Source organism: Neoarius graeffei, chromosome 14, assembly GCF_027579695.1.
Source record: "Neoarius graeffei isolate fNeoGra1 chromosome 14, fNeoGra1.pri, whole genome shotgun sequence".
Taxonomy (NCBI): Eukaryota; Metazoa; Chordata; class Actinopteri; order Siluriformes; family Ariidae; genus Neoarius; species Neoarius graeffei.
In genome coordinates this window covers 71,340,996-71,361,351 of record NC_083582.1, presented here as the reverse complement: position 1 = coordinate 71,361,351, position 20,356 = coordinate 71,340,996, and the positions used below count along the sequence as shown (strand labels likewise).

Sequence of the window (20,356 nt, the reverse complement as noted above, 5' to 3'; positions counted from 1 at the left end):
GCAAAATATGGAATGAAAGTATTTGATGGTAAGAACGTATCTTTTTTTATTTTTCAAGAATTATTATTATAGCATTTTTCACAAATTCCTCCTGTCATTTCACCGGTTTGTTTACATCCTAAGCAGAAATGATTTTGTCGGACGTTTTGTATAAAGTTTTTATTTATCTCATCTCATCTCATTATCTCTAGCCGCTTTATCCTGTTCTACAGGGTCGCAGGCAAGCTGGAGCCTATCCCAGCTGACTACGGGCGAAAGGCGGGGTACACCCTGGACAAGTCGCCAGGTCATCACAGGGCATTTTTATTTATCAAATTTGCAAAAAATAAAAAATGCTCTGTTTCTCAAAATCCAGTGAATGTAGATAGAATAAAACAGTTATTCCACTCAATCTCGATGTACATGGCTGAGAGCCGACTCGGTGCTACGCGCCTTATCGACTATCAGTTGATAGTCAATAAGGCGCGTAGCACCGAGTCGGCTCTCAGTACGACTCGGTGTAGAACTCAATGTACGACTCAATTTTGTAGAATAACTGTTAATTATACACTACCTTAGCACCCTTTTGGATAAAGTTAGCTTTGCATGGAACTTGTCACTTCTCCAAGTGTACAGTGAACTCAGAGATTTGATTTGCACCAAGCTCACCAGCATTAGCAGTTTTCTGTCTCTCTGCACTCCAAGGAAGTTGTAGACAAATTTCTACCATTTTTCTACAAATTCAAATGGGTTCTGGAAAAAAAACCCTCCAGTTTTACAGGCAGATGTTGCTTTTTCGCTTTGGGAAATGTTTTCTGCTCACTGCTATATGCCACATTTTGTCATCTTTGCTTACCCATCCAGAGAATGTTTAATTACTTCAAGCAGTCATCATGAAATGACGGACACTTTTTGAAAAATCTTGCAAAACTGTGCAGTTTCTCTGGGTCGTATCACTTCATCATATTAGTCTTCACGGAGAGCTTGTTAGAAAAGAAAGAAGCAAATGAAGTCAGTTAAAACCCACAGACTAATTAAATAATGTCAGCTACAGTCATAAAGCTTTTCTTTTTTATTTCAATACACAACAATATCATGATAATAGTTTTCTATAATTAAATGCATTATCAAATAATAATCAAAAGCCTTGGTTAAGTTTTGGTACATACTCTTCCAAGGTTTATGTAAATGCCAAATAAATAAATAAATAAATAAAATGTATTTTTTAAAAAAAAACACTAATACCGGCCAATCTTGTGTGTGAATTTGAAATCCGATCAATCCTGTAGGAGGAGTAGCGATTTTTGTGAAATTGCACATGAGCCCTGTGTAGCCTCATCCATGGCAGGTGACACCACCTGGTGAACAATTCTTGTTGGAATATGTCTTTAGAGTCTTCTGGGTGAGTTTCAGTGAAAATGTTCTAGCAGTTTACGAACAGTAGTGTTGGTAGAATGAATCATCCAACATTTTCAAATGCTCATAAAGTTGTAAATGACAGGTGGTGCCACCATCTGGACAACTTTAATGCATACCAACCTGGGGAACATTCCATATAAGTTTGATCGAAATCTGATCACTCCTGTAGGAGGAGTAGCGATTTTCGTGAAATTGCACGTAAACCCTCTGTAGCCTCGTTCATGGTAGGTGGTGCCACCTGGTGAACAACTCTTGTTGGAATAATGTCTTTAGAGTCTTCTGAGTGAGTTTCAGTGAAAACGTCTGAGCAGTTTACAAAGAGTAGCGTTTAATGTGACAAGTCACCCAAAAATTTCAGATGGCCATAAATATGACAGGTGGTGCCACCATCTTGACAACTTTTATGCACACACACACACACACTTGGGGAACATGGTATGTGAGTTTGATTGAAATCCGATCAATCCTGTAGGAGGAGAAGCAGTTTTTGTAAATTGTGGACGGACAACAGACAGACGACGTGTGATCACATAAGCTCTTTCAGCCTGGCCTGCAGCCAGATGAGCTAAAAACCAGTCAATGTATTGTAAGTTGTTCTCAGTATTTTTTCCTTTTATTTTATTTTCTTTCTCTGTAGATGGTTCAGAGGGCTCAGGGCAGAACAGTGACTCCCAGGGCAGTGTGGAGAGCCTGAGGAAACACCTACGCGCAGATGCCTTTACCCAACAACAGCTGGAGGCCTTGGATCGAGTGTTTGAGCGACCAGCCTACCCTGACGTCTTCCCCAGCACAGATCACATCAAACCAGAGCAGGTGAGCATCTTTTTCCCCCGTGTGCTTCTCTCTTCATTTATTGATACAAGGACCACAGCAGTGGAGCTGGTTTGCTAAACAGAACACAAGCAAGCTGAATTTTTTTCTCACATGTCTGATTCTCCAGTTTCACTGAAATGTTATTGAAGCTGTACTGTAGTATGCATCGCAAATCTTCCACCTGACAACACTCATATATATATTTCCAGACATTTATCCCCAAACATTATGAACCATTTTGTCTGAGATAAGCATAAGGTCTCGATCGGGTCTATTGTCCATTAAATTACATTGGAAAAAAAGTGTAGAACAAGAACGAGTCTAAGGAGCAGCTTTGTTATTCAACAGCAATTTATCATCATTTGAAAGGAACATGGTAAAATCTTACACTTTATTGATCTCGTGATGGAGAAAAGGTAAAAAAAAAAATCTGCTCTGTTGTTCAGCTTTGTAATGTCACTTAAGAACACGTTTCAGGTGGATCTGGTCAGTTACGTCTATTTAATAATAATAATAATAATAATAATAATAATAATAAACATCAAAAATAGTCTAGCAAGTTAAAATAAATGAATAAATTATTATTTTAAAAAACAAATACATTATAACACAAATAAATTATCAAAGCAATTTATTTAAACAATTTATTATAAAAAATATAAATGATATATTTATATATCATTTATTTATATAAAATTTATGCTGACTTTGGGACTGCAATTGTCATGAATGGTTTTGCTCTCGGGTTTCCGTCGGTGGGGGGTTTATAGCATCAACGAAGCTGACTTTATGTTATGACTGTTAATGTTATAGTTATGTTGTCTGTTGCCCAAATGAGGATGGGTTCCCTTTTGAGTCTGGTTCCTCTCGAGGTTTCTTCCTCATGTCGTCTGAGGGAGGTTTTCCTTGCCACCGTCGCCACAGGCTTGCTCATTGGGGATAGATTAGGGATCAAATTAGCTCATGTTTTAAGTCGTTCAAATTCTGTAAAGCTGCTTTGCAACAATGTTTATTGTTAAAAGCGCTATACAAACAAACTTGACTTGATATTACAAAAACAAAAATATTAAAATTTTAAATAAATTATTCATATTATACAAATAAATTATTCTTTTAAAAAACAAATAAATTATAAAACAAAAATTATTAAAAAAAACCCAAATACATTATAAAACAAATAAATTATCAAAGCAATTTATTTAAACAATTTATTATAAAAATATAAATGATATAAAAACAAAAATATAAAATTTTTAAATAAATTATTCATATTATACAAATAAATTATTCTTTTAAAAAAACAATAAATTATAAAACATAAAATATCAAAAAAGTATTATAAACATTTATTTAAACAAGTTAAACAATTTAAACAATTTATTTAAACAATATATTATAAAAACCAATAAATTATCATTTTAAATAAATGAATGATTCATATTATACAAATGGATAATAGTCTATTCATTTGTAGTTACTTCCCAAAATCAGGGACTAGTATTGCTATTAAAGCAGTGACAATATAAAAATTCTACCATAGTTCTCACTGTACAGTGCCATGTTTATTGAAATGGATAACCTTTATTTACTTTCAGTAGACTATTAAAAAATAAGTGACTATTAATTTTCCCTTGAAAGCAGAAGTCTGAGCCATAAGGGGAGCGACCTAATTGAGTTCATTTTAATTTGGGGGTGATCGCGTGGCATTACTTCAGCGATTAATCAGGCCGACAGCACTCACCTCCAGAAGAAGGCCTAATTTGCAGCTAATTACAAAACTGATTTTCACTGCAAGATCAATACGAAAACGAATTGGAAATGACTCGCTATCACAAAGACAGTCAAAAAGGGTGTTAAATGTGTGGGGGAGGTTCAGAAGGAACGCAGCGAGGGGAGTGGAAAAGGGAAATATGGCCACATAATGTTCCAGAAAAATCAGCTTTAATTTGTGGCAGTATTAATCAGAGTATTTTCTTATTTGTAGCTCCCCTATAGCCCAGGCCTCATTATGCTCGCTCGCTCGCTCACACACACACACACACACACACACACACACACACTCTCTCTCTCTCTCTCTCTCTCTCTCTCTCGCTCGCTCTCTCTCTCTGGTGTATGTAAATGTAGGGTTATTAGTTAGGTGTCTGAGTGCTGTTGAGGGCATTAAAAAGCCATTTTGGAGTTTCTAAGCCCGATGGCCTCTTCCCTCCCACACTTCTGCTGGCCATGTGCTTTTCCTTTTCATATCTTTCTTTTCCCCACGACCACGGCATCTGCATGAGAATACCGCTGTTCCACACAGGGGCCTCTTAGGAAAAGAGAGGAACATCGGCTGGGGCCACGACGAACAGTTGTAGCAGACAATTAGAGTTTATCTGTGATAGAGACAGACATGGCTGGGGTCAGGGGCCTCCCTGGTGACACTGACACACACACACACACACACACACACAGAGATCTGGGCAAACATTATCAGATGCCGGAAGTCTCATTTTATTAAATAAGAAAAAAAAAGGAGGGGGGTTGTCTCACATCTGTTGATACGGTCTGAAGGGTTTGTTTGGTTAAAAGGAAGCCACTTTCAAATTGAAAGCGTCCACGAAATGATAAGCAAAGAAAACGATAAGCAAATAGATGCAGTTTTATGACCCCAAAGATCAAGGACAGGTTTTAACATGGGTACTTGAACATAACTCATCAGTGGCGTGTGTTGCGTGGATTATTCCATCTGCAAATATGATCTTAAACAGTAAATTTAAAAAGTAAAGAAAACAAGAAGTATAGAGAAAAGGATTCTCATCAATGCCTCATCCTTTAAGCCACATACAAATACAGACCTATTATATCGTCTTATTTTCTGGTTATTCATTTGGTGAAGGCTTTTATCTAAAGCTGCTTATCGAGACAGGATGCAATCCAAGCAGGGATAAGAGTTTACTCAAGTGACTTTCTGGCACTCCTGGGATTTTAAATAGTCAACCTTCCAGGTATCACATCTGACTCTTAACCCATAAACACACGAGAAAGAAAGAAAGAAAGAAAGAAAGAAAGACATTTAAAGCTAGACTGCCTTTCAGATTTTTCAAGTGTAGATCATAAAAAGAATTTTCCCCGACACCCAATTATTTAGTGTTTAGTGGACTGAAAGCTACTGAAGTCGAATCACAGACTTCCAATTTTATTAGTTTTTTTAAAAAATAGAACAATTAATGAATTTAGAGCCATGTGGCCCTGAAGTCTCCGCTATTTTTTCCTGCTTCACCATGACCCAATACAAGATACTACGTCATGCATGACGTGGTGGGCTTTCCCTGTTTGTGCAAGGCATTGTGGGATACAAATTTAAAACAGGAGAGAAAAATGGAGGACGTGAGTGTGCGAATGAAACATGAAAGAAATGAAATGACTATAGAAAAGGAAAGCGAGAAGAAAAGACGTTATGTTCTATACGAAGGAAAGGAAACGCAGGACCAAACTAATAAATATCGGCGCTCAGCGAGCACCTTGGTGTGATCAGCTGTTCGTTTAGTGACAGAATGATGGAACTGTCAGTGCACGCTCAAAGGTAAACCTGCGCATGCGCACACACACGGACTTCCTCTGTCTGCTTGACTGCGCGAAGCGAGCGATTTCATGCACATTATTTGCTTTAATCCCCTCAAATTAAAGAACTTCCCAGCCACAGAACAGAATGGCCCAATATTTTGTGAGATATTACAGAAATAAACATATATCAAAATGACCACATTTCAGAAGGAACTAAATTTCACCGACTTTATGAAATCGAAAGGCCGTCTCGCTTTAATAATTATTCCACAAAATTGAGTCATACATGAGCTGATAGCTATAAGCCATGTACAACGACATTGAGTGGAATAATTGTTTTATTCTATTCACACTTACTTGATTTTGAGAAACAGAGCATTTTTCTTTTTCTTTTTTGCAAATTCGATAAATGAAAACTTTATACAAAACGTCCAACAAAATCATTTCTGCTTTGGTGGACTTCTTAAAAACCTATCGATGACAGCATGAATTGACTTTAGTGTTGGTTTTTTTTGTTTTTTGTAGAAAGTGCCGTCTTGCTGTCATGCCGAGGTCTAGAATAGCTTTAGACATTTATTTAATTCTTCCTTGGACATTTCATTTCTGTAATTTTCAAACTTCTTTGAGCTTTTGAACCAGTCTTAAAAAATTCAACAAATTTTCATGCTTATAGATGAAGAATGTAAACAAACTGGTGAAATGTCAGGAGCAATTAGTGAAAAATGTGATAATGATAATAATTCTTGAAAAATTAAATAAAAAAGATACGTTCTTACCATCAAATACTTTTATTTCGTATTTTGTCGCCTTTTTTTTGTATTTTTGGGGTTTTGTTTTTGAGTAAAGTTTTTATTTATGTCATCCTCGGTTGGTTCAGCAGCACACTCTACCATTTTGTTTTTCTCTATTTATGGTATATGAGCTGATATCCTAGTAGTAGGCTAGCCAATCAGAGCGCATGATTGCTCATATCCAGTGAATGTGGATAGAATAATAACCATTATTATTTCTCTGTGCTTGCAGACTAGTGAGTATGCCCTTCCTGCACTGAACCCAGGACTGGATGAGGTTAAACCCAGCCTGTCCTCCAGCAGCTCCTCAGACCTGGGTGCCAGCGTGTCCCAAAGCTACCCTGTAGGTAAGATCAACTGGACTCTAACTAACATCCTAAACAAGTCATGTACTGTATTCGGCACAATCTCAGATATAAACCGTTAAGCTAATAATTCACATATTTTATTTAATACTGGATTACACGAACAAAAAATAGCGCAAGTTAAATATATTGTATGGGGTTTTTTTCGAAGAATGTTCTATAAGCAAGAAATGCGGTAGAAATTTTATAAAATGATGACATCGTGAGTTACTGTTTTTCCTCCAGTGTAAAAAGTCAAACAATTCAGCTTTAATTATCATCATTTAATTTAATCATAAGGATTAAATACAAGGTTTTGTCAGACAGCAAAGACAATAACGTGAAATTTTGGTTATTTAGCTACTGTAGGAATTACTTTTGAAAATTAAGCATGTATAATATACAGCAAAACAGACGCATTGATAATCTTTAGTTGGATAAATGAATATTTTGACTCAACAGCAGGAAAATGGTCAGACTGAGCAGATAATTTTGCCTTTTTTGTAGTCGTACAACAACTCTTCCTGGACAGCCTGGGAGCTTTTTTTTTTTAATCATCTGTGTTATTTCGTCCATTCTCAAAGTTAAACAGGAAATGAGAATGTATATTTGACTTGAGATTTATCATGTGTGTCTAAACATTTTATATATATATATATATATATATATATATATATATATATATATATATATATATATATATATATATATATATACCCCATGGTAACTACTAATACTAATAGGATGTGTGTAGGATGTAATAATCAGGTGTACGGTTTGTGCCCGAGTTAATGATAGTGCTACGGTTTACACTCGAGTGATAAACAGCTGAGGGAAACTCAAACCTCCAATCAGAGGCGGCTGAATGATCTCTCGCATTTAGGACCAAATCCAATTTCCAAATGAATAGTTCCTTTACAAGGGGAAAGGAGCACAGATTATACTCATCCTCAAAATGTTTTCCACCACCAATTAAAATGGCCACAGTTATTGATCATGTTGATTTTAGGCAAGGGGAAATTTGCATAATCTATTAAAAATAAATTATTCATGAGGCACCGGGTGCCAAAAGAGACAGGGATTGTTGGCGAAGTGTGAATACTTTTCAGATAGAGATCTTTTGTGTCCTTTGCTCATTGAATAAAGATTTTTGCATTACTGTACCTGCATTACCAAATGAGAGAGATTTACATTTAATTTTGCTTGTCATTAAAATTCAAAGACACTGTATTATTTATTACTTATTATTTTGAAGTCAGTAAAGTGTGTTTGATAGGGACCTGATATGAGATAATTGTCTATATCCATGATGTAATTAATGCATTCATTAGTATGTGGATCAACTCTTTCTTGCTAGGATATTTTGCCGCTAATTCAGTGTAAAAAATGTAATGGATGAGAACATTATAACAGGTCTGGTGCGACTAACCTGTGAGGACTTTGTGAGAATAGCTCCTGTAGCTTACAACCCTCACTTTCTCTCCGAACAAAGCACCTGTCTTTGTCCTCACCAGGGGCGCTCACGCTCTCAGGCTCAAAAATTAATGCTTAGTTCCTTTCCACAAAAGCAAACTAACCTTTGAGCACACATTTGATAATGGACGACTTTCACTGAGCAGCCAGGGAATTAAAGCAATTTGACTTTCCAAACATCCTTTGCTTAGTCGTAATTAATTAGGGTGCAGGGGCTTTTGCCCAGTGATAAATTGCTCCATCCTGAATATAGAAAATGGAGGTCAGAAGATCCCTGTGCCATCTTGTTGCAAACACGAAGGTGTCCCTATCATAGGAAAATGCTCCAGATCGACCCACTGCCCTAAAATAATCCTTTCCCTCCTCCTCACCCTCTTCTTCTTCTTCTTCTTCTTCTTAGTCTTGTTGTAAACACAAAGGTCTCCCTTTCATAGAAAAATTCTCCAGCTTCAACTACTAATAATAATACTAATAATACTACTAATAATAATAATACTAGGGCGGCATGGTGGTGTAGTGATGAGCACTGTCTCCTCACAACAAGAAGGTTCTTAGTTAAAGCCCATTGCCCAAAGGGGGCCTTTCTGTGTGGAGTTTGCATGTTCTCCCTGTGTCTGCGTAGGTTTCCTCCGGGTGCTCCGGTTTCCCCCACAGTCCAAAGACATGCAGGTTAGGTTAATTGGTGGCTCTAAATTGACCGTAGGTGTGAATGTGACTGTGAATGGTTGTTTGTCTCTATGTGTCAGCCCTGCGATGACCTGGCGACTTGTCCAGGGTGTACCCCGCCTCTTGCCCATAGTCAGCTGGGATAGGCTCCAGCTTACCCACAATACATAAGCAATATAAAGAATTAATAATAATATTCTATCCTGGTGCCCTGTGTCTGGTTGGAGTCTCATCGCATCGCTCCTGTGGAGGACGGCCCCATGTGGACAGTTGAAAGTCACACTTGGAAGACGCTCTGGACACTTACAGTAATGGTTTTATGGCTGAGGACTACAGTTGACTTGCTAACTTTAGGGCTGCAGTTGTTATGAACAGTTTTGCACTCAAGTTTCCATCAATGAAGAGTTTATAACAGCAACGAAACTGACTTGATGTTAAAACTGTTAATGTTATAGTCATGTTGTCCGTTGTTGCCCAAATGAGGATGGGTTCCCTTTTGAGTCTGGTTCCTCTCGAGGTTTCTTCCTCATGTCGTCTGAGGGAGTTTTTCCTTGCCACCGTCGCCACAGGCTTGCTCATTGGGGATAGATTAGGGATCAAATTAGCTCATGTTTTAAGTCGTTCAAATTCTGTAAAGCTGCTTTGCGACAATGTTTATTGTTAAAAGCGCTATACAAATAAGTTTGACTTGAATTATCATTAATAATAATAATAATAATAATAATAATAATAGAGGCGGCATGGTGGTGTAGTGGTTAGCACTGTCGCCTCACAGCAAGAAGGTTCTGGGTTCAAGCCCAGTGGCTGACGGGGGCCTTTCTGTGCGGAGTTTGCATGTTCTCTCCGTGTCCGCGTGGGTTTCCTCCGGGTGCTCCGGTTTCCCCCACAGTCCAAAGACATGCAGGTTAGGTTAACTGATGACTCTAAATTGACCGTAGGTGTGAATGTGAGTGTGAATGGTTGTGTGTCTCTGTGTGTCAGCCCTGTGATGATCTGGCGACTTGTCCAGGGTGTACCCCGCCTTTCACCCGTAGTCAGCTGGGATAGGCTCCAGCTTGCCTGCGACCCTGCACAGGATAAGCGGTTATGGATAATGGATGGATGGACAGATTATAATAATAAGTGTTAAGGATACTTAGTATATAAAAAGGTCATTCTCAGTAAATGATGAGAACTGGCTTCTAGGTATAGATGAGCATCTTGTTTTTTCTTTTATCTTGACAACAGGATAATAAAATTATCCTGATGTGGTAATGTTGAGTTGGCAATTAAGAAAAGCTTTCTGAAAGATCAGCAGCTTTGAGAAACAGGATTATAGATCATAGTTGAATTTTCTCACTCTGACTAAGACACTGATCCAAACACTGATTTACACACGTGTGGATTTTGTATGAGAGTCTCTAGTAAGCTCTCCTTCATGGCTCAACCTGTCAATGTGTCCATGACTGTTCCCCAGTCGTTTTAGAATCCCTTTTCTAACATTTTTATGTCATGTATTTGGAACACATTCTTTGAGGGTGAAGAAGAAGAACAACAACTTTATTCATCACACATACACTTGTGAAATTCCTCTCTGCATTTAACCCATCTGAAGCAGTGAACACACACATGTGAGCAATGAGCACACACACGTACCCAGAGCAGTGGGCAGCCATGCTAACAGTGCCCAGGGAGCAGTTGGGGGTTAGGTTCCTCATTCAAGGGCACTTCAGCCCAAGGCTGTCCCATATTAACCTAACCTGTATGTCTTTGGACTGTGGGGGAAACCGGAGCATCCGTACGAAACCAATGCAGACACGGGGAGAACATGCAAACTCCATACAGAAAGGCACCTGTCCGCCATTGGACTCAAACTCAGAACCTTCTTGCTGTGAGGAGATCGTGCTAACCACTACACCACCCTGCCGCCCCTTCAGTGGTGGAACACTGAAGCACTGGGACAGGTGGATTAATTGCTGGGCAGTTTTTATTAAGCTTTTCAGCTTTCCAATGCTTTACTTTCTCACAGACACACAAACATGACGTCCAGGGAAGCTCTGTCTTCCTCTCTGCTTTCTTCCTACATATAAGCGCTCGGCTGTCACTGCAAGACACACACACACACACACACATACATGCACACACCATTCACCATTATTCTGACACAGGTGTGATCGTTTTGCCACTCCCTTTCCCTTGCCCTCGACCACGCCTCCGCTGCCAGAGTATTAAACAGAAATCTTGAAATACTGTTAATCCTTCTTCTAGCATTTTTAAATGATTATATTTAAATAGTGCCTAATCAGTGACCATTTGGGCATAAAACATATATCAACTTTCGCATTGTTGCTTGTTGGAAAGCTGTTGAGTCAAATTGAAGTTCAGTGTGCTGTGTTAGTACAACTAAGCAGTATTAAATCTGCATTGCCAAAGCGTGTATTTCCAAGCATATAAACCAATAGATTAAACAAAAAAGTAGATAAAATATTCCTACTCATAAAGCACTCATCTGGTTGTCGGGAAAGTCCAATAAATACAAACTGCTCAAACTTCCATTATTTTTTGGGAGTCTTTCACCTCCGATTGTTCAGTGATCCTTAAGATTTCCTGAACATAAACTCATCAATTCATGCAACAGCTGGAAGCGATATGCAGTCAGTCAGTTGGGATTAGATCTTTAGAAATGGCTGGACATTTCACATCTTAGAGGGAAGCCAAAAACAGAATGACTCACTGATCGTTGTCTGAAGAAAAAAATAAACGTGGGTGTGCCCGTCTATAAAGGATTATTGGAAGTTGGGAAAACTTTTAACAATATTTGAGAAAGGAAGTACTACAGATAAAAAAGCAGTGGCGAAAGCTGCTCCTTCCTGGTTTTCTCTGTGGAACAGACTCGATGGTCTGTGATTGCCGTAATGGTTGCTGGCTTGCTCATTAAAGTTGCACTGGTGACCGACTTTCCCCTCGTCCCCTGCCACCTCTCCCTCTTCCACCCTCTCCCAATTTTTCACTCTCTCCAACAATGTCGTTAAGGGGCCCCTGACTGGCTGCTTCGGCTGGCTCGGGGCTACACGTGGCTGCCTAGGACAGATAAGCGTCAGCCCCAATTACTGCTCTGAATGCAGAGTTTTTCTGTGTTTCTATAGAAGGAATGACTGCCCGGAAGGGTCCGTATTGGCTTTTATGACTAGTGTTTGCAGTTGTGTTCATCTCAGAGTCATATATGGGACATATAATGTTGTCCGATTGTAGGCTACATATGAGATCTTCACTATTGGGTCAAAGTTTGTTTGTTTCTATTTTATTCCTTTGCCCAAGTAGAGACTTGAAACTATTCCTGGTGTCATCTTTTTTTTTTTAAACTGTTGTACAATTGTAGCAAGGGAAATCAATATCCATCCATCCATTATCCATAACCGCTTATCCTGTACAGGGTCGCGGACTATGGGCACAAGGCTTGGTACACCCTGAACAAGTCACCACATCATCACAGGGCTGAGACATATAGAGACAAACAACCATTCACATTCACACCTATGGTCAATTTAGAGCCACCGATTAGCCTAACCTGCATGTCTTTGGACTGTGGGGGAAACCGGAGCACCTGGAGGAAACCCACGCAGACACGGGGAGAGCATGCAAACTCCACACAGAAAGGCACCTGTCGGCCCTTGGGCTCGAACCCAGAACCTTCTTGTTGTGAGGCAACAGTGCTAACCACTAAGATCAGTTTTATTTATTTATTTAATTCCCATTGGCTAGATGATCTCAATTGATGCCATACAGCAATTGGTTCTGGGTTCGAGTCCAGTGGCCGACGGGGGCCTTTCTATTACCCCTTTTCCACCAAATCAGTTCCAGGGCTGGTTCAGGGCCAGTGCTGGTGCTGGTTCACAACTCGTTCAACTTGCGAGCCAGCTGAGAACCAGTTTGCTTTTCCATAGCTCGCGGTGCTAAGGGAAAACATGTCATTACGTCGCTGTATACGTCAGTTACGTTACGTCGCTGTATACGTCAGTCACGTCGCTACGTTTGCATAAACCTTGGCGCGAATATCGAAGCAAAAACAACACGGAAGAAGCAGCAACAACAATAATAATAATGGATGACTTCACGTTTGTACAGCTGCTGCTTCTCGTCGCTTAAAAATGGCGATCTTTCGCGGTCTTGTTATTGTTGTAGGTCTTAACAACTCCGCCCCCCGCTGACATAAGCGGTTCTTTCCTCTGGCCCAGCAGAGAGTTGGTGCTAGCCTGGGACCGGTTTTTCTGGCCCCAGAGCCAGTTCTTTGTCAGTGGAAACAGAAAACCCGGTTACAAACTAAGCACTGGCCCCGAACCAGCCCTGGAACTGCTTTGGTAGAAAAGGGGCATGTGTGAAGTTTGCATGTTCTCCCCCGTCTGTGTGGGTTTCATCCAGGTGCTCTGGTTTCCCCCACAGTCCAAAGACATGCAGGTTAGGCTAATTGGTGGCTCTAAATTGACCGTAGGTGTGAATGTGAGTGTGAATGGTTGTTTGTCTCTATGTAACAGCCCTGTGATGATTTGGCAACTTGTCCAGGGTGTACCCCGCCTCTCGCCCATAGTCAGCTGGGATAGGCTCCAGCTTGCCCTGCACAGGATAAGTGGTTACGGATAATGGATGGATGTGAGCTAAAATACGAAGGTTGTTAAAAAAAACCCCTCAAAAATGACTTGGGACTTAAATCGCTATTATAGAACATACAGACATAAAATCGGATTTTCACTGTTTGCCTTTCCAAGAGATTTTTCTCCATTACAATGAGCTACAATGAAAATAACATACTTTTACGACTCAGACCTTTAAAGAGAAGTCAATAGTTGACACTTATGATGTGTGTTGTTTACTCTCTGTGTGTAGGTAGAGATATGGCCAACACAACCTTACCTGGCTATCCGCCTCATGTCCCCCCTACAGGACAGGGCAGCTACCCAACATCCACACTGGCTGGAATGGTTCCTGGTGAGTTATAATTTTGGATGTTTTACACGCATCTTTATTACCAAACATCCTACTGTCGAGCAGAGAACTTTCGAATTCATTACTTTCAAAGATTTGGAATTATTTTTTTTTTTATATTTCTCACTTTGTGAACCATGAAATATGTGTAGAAAGTAAATTTAGTCAATTCCTATATGGGCACTTCCTCCACTTTTAAATTATATCAGCAAGTTATCTGAAATCTATCCCTGTGTCCGAAATTACTCCCTACTCACTACTGTATATAACAAGTTCGCCATTTTGTAGTGCTGTCTGAATGTATAGTGAGGATTATTTACACCCTATATAGTGCACTTAAAGTATCCCATAATGCATTATGAAAAGTACTGTAGTGTACAACCGATGGTCACTAACCAAGTAATATATCCCATCATGCGTTGCGGTCGCACTGAAAGAAATCAAATTAAAAACTGCAAATTTGATTGAATAAAAGTCAGCGGCAAAGAAGAAAGAAAGTATTGAGCCTTGATTTAAAAGAACTGAAAGATGCAGATACTTTGTATTTATTAATGTAGGAAATACGCTCAGTATAATATGGATTTATCACAAAAACACACACATGTATTTATTATTTTGAAAACCCACCAGCCGACTGATCTGGCACGTTTTAATTGTGCGACAGGAATGATGTAAATAACGGCGCAACAGAGTAGTGTCCGAAAGCGTTTTTTTTTCCCCCCCATTTTACCAATGAGCTTACTATATAGTCCTCTATATAGTAATTCCCTATATAGTGAGTATGGAGTAGTGGACAAGTGAGTGATTTCGGACGCAGGGTAGGCCTTTCCTTTCTCCTGGTCCTTCCAGAAAGAGTTTTCATGATGGGTCGCAAAACACTGTTACAGTAAATTCAAGAAGGGAATTCTTCACCTCGTTCATTTAAAGCCTGCTCTTTATAGTGTCATAAAAATGAGAGGGTGTGATACCAACACAACAGCTCACTGCAACTGTCTGAATTCCTACACAATGAGATTCCGCGGCACAAAAGGAAAAACTCGGGGAAGTTTAAAAAAAAAGAGCACAAGAGCAAGTTGTCACCAGGGAAACTACAGTCTGTGAGAGAAAGAAAAAGAATGAGATGGGAAGAGAGAGAGAGAGAGAGAGCAGAGCGAAACACCAACATGAACGAGAGAGGAGCACCACATTGATTTTAACATGAGATTACTGTTCACCAGAGACCAGCAAAATGAGGGCAAATTTTCAGGCAGCAGAATAAAAAGGCTATTGGTCCTCTCTGTGACTCCCTTGCTGATTCTGAATGTACTGCATTTCTCTATGATAAAGTACAAGCACTTTTTTTAAATGGCTTTATATGTTTTGCTGCAGGGAGTGAATTTTCAGGGAATCCCTACAGTCACCCACAGTATACAGCATACAATGAGGCGTGGCGCTTCAGCAATCCAGCCTTACTGAGTGAGTATTACTGCAGCTGGGGAAAAGCCGTTTCGACATTTACATCTACTCGTAATATAAGAATCAAACGTTTAAACCCCACCACCAGCGTCAGTTCTTTACCGCACAACTCAATTTATATGGAAAGTTGCAAAGTTGAGTTGAGGTTTAGGGATCCTGTTGGACTTCATTCATATGAAATCAAGCTACATGCGAGCGCATCATTCTTACATTCAGATTTGACTTTGATAGAGACAGAACTTTAAACTTATAATTCAAATCAGTACACAATCCAAAATACATAACACTTTATGATTCTATTCACATTCACTGGATATGAGCAATCATGCACTCTGATTGGCTACTCTACTACTAGGATATCAGCTCATATACCATAAGTAGAGAAAAACAAAATGGCGGAACGTGTTGCTGAACCATCCGAGGACGAAATAAAAACTGTACTTGAAAAGAAAACCCCAAAAATACAAAAAAAAAAAGCAACAAAATATGGAATGGAAGTATTTGACTGTAAGAACATATCTTTTTAAAAAATTTTCCAGAATTATTATTATTATTATTATTATTATTATTACATTTTTCACAAATTGCTCCTGTTCTGTGTTCTGTCCTATAAGCATTAAAATTTGTTGAATTTTTTTAGACTGGTTCAAAAACTCGAAGTTTGAAAATTACAGAACTGAAATGTCCAAGGAAGAATTAAACAAATGTCTAAAGCTATTCTAGACCTCGACACGACAGCAAGACGGCACTTTCGACAAAAAACAACAACAACAACAACAACATTAAAGTGAATTTGTGCAGCCATCAGTAGTTTTTTTTAAGAAATCCACCGAAGCAGAAATGATTTTGTCGGACGTTTTGTATAAAGTTTTTATTTATCGAATTTGCAAAAAAAAAAAAATGCTCCATTTCTGAAAATCCAGTGAATGTGGATAGAATAAAACAGTTACTCCATGCAATCTCATCGTACATGGCTTATAGCCGGCTCGGTGCTACGCACCTCATCGGCTATCAGCTCATGTACGACTCAATTTCATGGAATAACTGTTAAATATACATTTTAAATAAATACAAAAAAATATGATTATATAGTTCCAATCAAAAGTTTGGACATGCCTACTCATTCATAGAGTTTTCTACATTGTAGAACAATACTGAAGACATCAAAACTATGAAATAACATCTGGAATTAATATGGAATTATGTGGTAAACAAAAACATAAAAAAAAAAACAAAATATGTTTCATATATTAGACTCTTCAAAGTATCCAGCGTTTACCTTGATGACACTTTGTACACTACTGTCATTATCTTAACCAGCTTCATGAGGTTGTCACCTGGAACGCTTTTCAATTAACAGCTGTAACTCGTCAAAAGTTGATTAGTGGACGAGTTTTTTGCCTCCTTAATGCGTTTGAGATCAAATAGTAAATAATAAAAATACAGTAAATAGCCCTTTTCAACACCACAACTGTCATAATCCATACAGCATTATGTCAAGAACCGAACAACTAAGTAAAGAGAAATGACATCTATCATTACTTTAAGACATGAAGAAGTGACTTTTAATTCATAATAATAATAATAATAATAATAATAATAATAATAATAATAATAAAGAAAAACATTGAATTAGAAGGTGTGTCCAAACTTTTGACTGGTCCTGGAAATCTTGTAAATTTGAGCAAGCAATGATAATATAATTAGAGCTTGTACAATTTCATTTGAAAGAACCCTGACACTCTAAGGGGGGGAAAGATTAAAGAAAGAGTTTTAAATAAAACCCTTTTAGGAAGCTAAAACTTCTTAACTATCCAAAAATCCATTAAGGAACTTTCCCCCCCCATTCTAAGATTCCAGCCCCGAATCATAACCTTTATAACTTTTTACATGAATTAAGTCATGTTTTACAAATTTTATTTTTTTAATTAATGTCTTCAATTTATATCGTCCCTTTCTAACACATGAAAGGGACAAAGTATGTAACAAAAATAATATAATTTGAACCTTTAAGGAAGCGAGAGGGGGAAAAAAGCTTTCCGTAGCTTAGGGGCAATAACATTAAATGATTTGAGGAAAGTTCTGAAGAACTATGGATGTAAAAAAAAGTAGCTTTCGTAGATTACAGATCGAAAAGATACTGAGCGAGCCCGAGTTTCCCAAAAGCATCGCAGCACAAAGATAATCGTTAAATGGTAGAGCGAGCAACACAATGAATGCTCTCTCTTGGTAGTTAAGACGCTCTAAGTGTTCAGAAGCTTTTGGGAAACCCACCACAGATTACTCGGTGTATGTTATTACTCCATCAGCTGTATTTGAAATTTTTGCATAACACTTTCACACTGAAACCATTTTTTATACAAATCCAAAATTATTTACTTTTATACCTACGATTCTGGCTGCATATTTCAGGTCTGGGATTTGTGAATGCCTTATTGAAACGGTACGTCCCTCTTTTGTTAACTTCCAGGTTCCCCTTATTATTATAGTGCATCCCGAGCCTCTGCGCCACCAGCTGCTGCCGCTGCTTACGACCGCCACTAGACACCATGCAAACCAAACCCAACATCACCTCGGACTTCCTGTTGTACCAGTGTGAGCGGCGGAGCAGATCGGACAAGGTCCGCTTTGAGCATGTCACATGATAATGAGCAAGCTAATCAGGACATCAGATGGCTCACCCACATTCAGCCATCCAACTCCAACTCCAAATCCAACTCCAAATCCAACCAGCCAACATTTATCGTGGGTGTCCACATCTCAGAGACGAATGAGAAACCTTGGGAGAAATGATAGAAATGTGGAAACTGGCACAATGAGGCAATTCGAATCGAATCAACACATTTTTTGCTTTTTTTAAAAACAAAAATTCATTTTTTAAAAATCATTGTAGATGAAGTGACGTCACATGGCAGCACGTTAATTATCCTGCTCATGTCACATTGCTCTCTCTCTCTCTCTCTCTCTCTCTCTCTCTCTTTCTCTCTCTCTGTGTGCAATGCAGTATTATTCATCTGGACTCACAGCTTGGTGCCTCTTTACATATTCACACATGCACACATACAATGGAAAATACCTACACTCAGCATGTCAGCTTCTTCTTCTTCTTCTTCTTCTTCAGTTCAGAGTCATGAACTGAGGATTAACACATCGCCTCAGTGAAAAACAGTGATGTGAGGAGAAATGAGGACATTTATCCACAAGAATGGACAAGCCTACTGTATACCCTGGTTTCCATTCACACATACTGGGGAATTAGTAAATACGTACACCGTTTATTCCTAACTTAATTTTTGCATTTTCTTTTTTTTAATATATATATATATAAACTTTCAGGCTTAAACCTAAATGCAGACAATGCAGTATGCATGATATATTTTTGTTGATTGTGTGAATTTTCTGGATATGGCAATATCAGGTGTTATCATTTTCTCTGAATTTTTTTTTGCACTACACAACATTCTTACTTCAAATATACACTGGTACTCAATATCTAACCAATTTGTGATAACACTTAAAACGGATGTAGTGAAGGGATCAAGTGTAAACCACACTGTAAATCATTCTGGCAGCTTGTGCTACATGTGAAAAGTGATTTTCCTTAAAAAAAAAAATCCAATCCACTGATATCAAACGGCTTATTTTATATTTATTGTAACTTTGATTGAAAGGCACATTAGGAAGAAATACTGTATATCACACGTACTACTGATCGAACATGGCATCTAATGCTCTAAATATGTTTACAAAACTTTTTTTCTTCTCCGTGTTTTCAAAACGTCTTCAAATTAAGTTTGATAGCTGACCCTGCAGCAGATAATTATTGAATTCTTAGTCACGCAAAATCGGCTCAATGTTTCATGAAAATTTGCAGATAAGAAACTATGAGAATAATCCTGTGCTTTAGGATGATCCAACTTTCTTTTAAAAAAAGGCAAGTTATTTCATCCAACACTTTAAGTGCAATTGCTTGTCATTCGGAGCTTGTTTGATACAATAACAATACCTTCCACGTCGGATCAGTCACGCTCAAATGGACGAGAATTTCACGGAACACAAATGTCCGACATAATAAACGTTAATATATCAGAACTTACATGACACTTGCCAAAGACTTTTGTTTGATGTTTTATTTGCAGTCTGATGTATTGTGATAACAGTATTATGGTAAAACCATTTTAAAATATGTACCTATGCAGAGGAAAAACGCTGTCATATGCATAAAAAACTACTGAAATTATTTTTAGTCTGTTTATTTTTCCATTATTTATATTATTTGTCATTCATTTCTTGTTTTATTATAAATGTCTTATTATGTGATAATTCCCCGTCTGTAAATAGTCATTTCAAAATACTACATATTGCTCTGAAGCAGTATCACGCATATTGGTCTTAACTGTCAATTTTAATAATATAATATCAAGAAGAAAGATCAATATTGGACAACTGCCCTGTTGAACAGAGTTCTTAATAATAATAATAATAATAATAATAATAATAATAATAATGGCCTCAGTTTGTTGTTGGGTGCGAATAGATAATATTAATTCATTTTCACTGAATTATCTTTGGCCTGGAAATCGCTATGCATACACTGTATAAAGGAATATTTCTTGAAAGCGTTATAATTATTTACTGAAATTAAGATCATACCAGCTTCATGGATATATGTTTTTAAAGTGAAATATTCCTTCCGTGCTCCAAAAATGATGAGCACTAGAAAAACCAGCTGCACACCAACTCCTTCTGTGAAACACCGAGCTGTCTGAAACGCTAAACGTTTCGTACTAATCCCAATCAAGAGCAATCAGATGAAAATCTTTCAACTAATGTATTATTTTCTGCACACAGTAATATAACCTGTATTCAAGTCACTCAGAACAATTAACATATATTTACTAAGAAGAAACAACT

At 38.1% G+C, this 20,356-nt stretch overlaps 1 protein-coding gene across 3 annotated transcripts in view; it reads left to right on the top strand.

The window, feature by feature from the left end:
• Positions 1-17,986, top strand: part of pax2b (paired box 2b) — a 46,154-nt gene extending 28,168 nt beyond the window's left edge. For all 3 annotated transcript variants that reach the window (XM_060939078.1, XM_060939077.1, XM_060939076.1), the window contains 5 exons: positions 2,036-2,211; positions 6,778-6,892; positions 13,889-13,990; positions 15,356-15,442; positions 17,913-17,986. In XM_060939078.1, the coding sequence (XP_060795061.1) occupies positions 2,036-2,211; positions 6,778-6,892; positions 13,889-13,990; positions 15,356-15,442; positions 17,913-17,986 (554 nt within the window). The remainder of the gene's footprint in view (positions 1-2,035; positions 2,212-6,777; positions 6,893-13,888; positions 13,991-15,355; positions 15,443-17,912) is intronic.
• Positions 17,987-20,356: the final 2,370 nt, after the last annotated feature.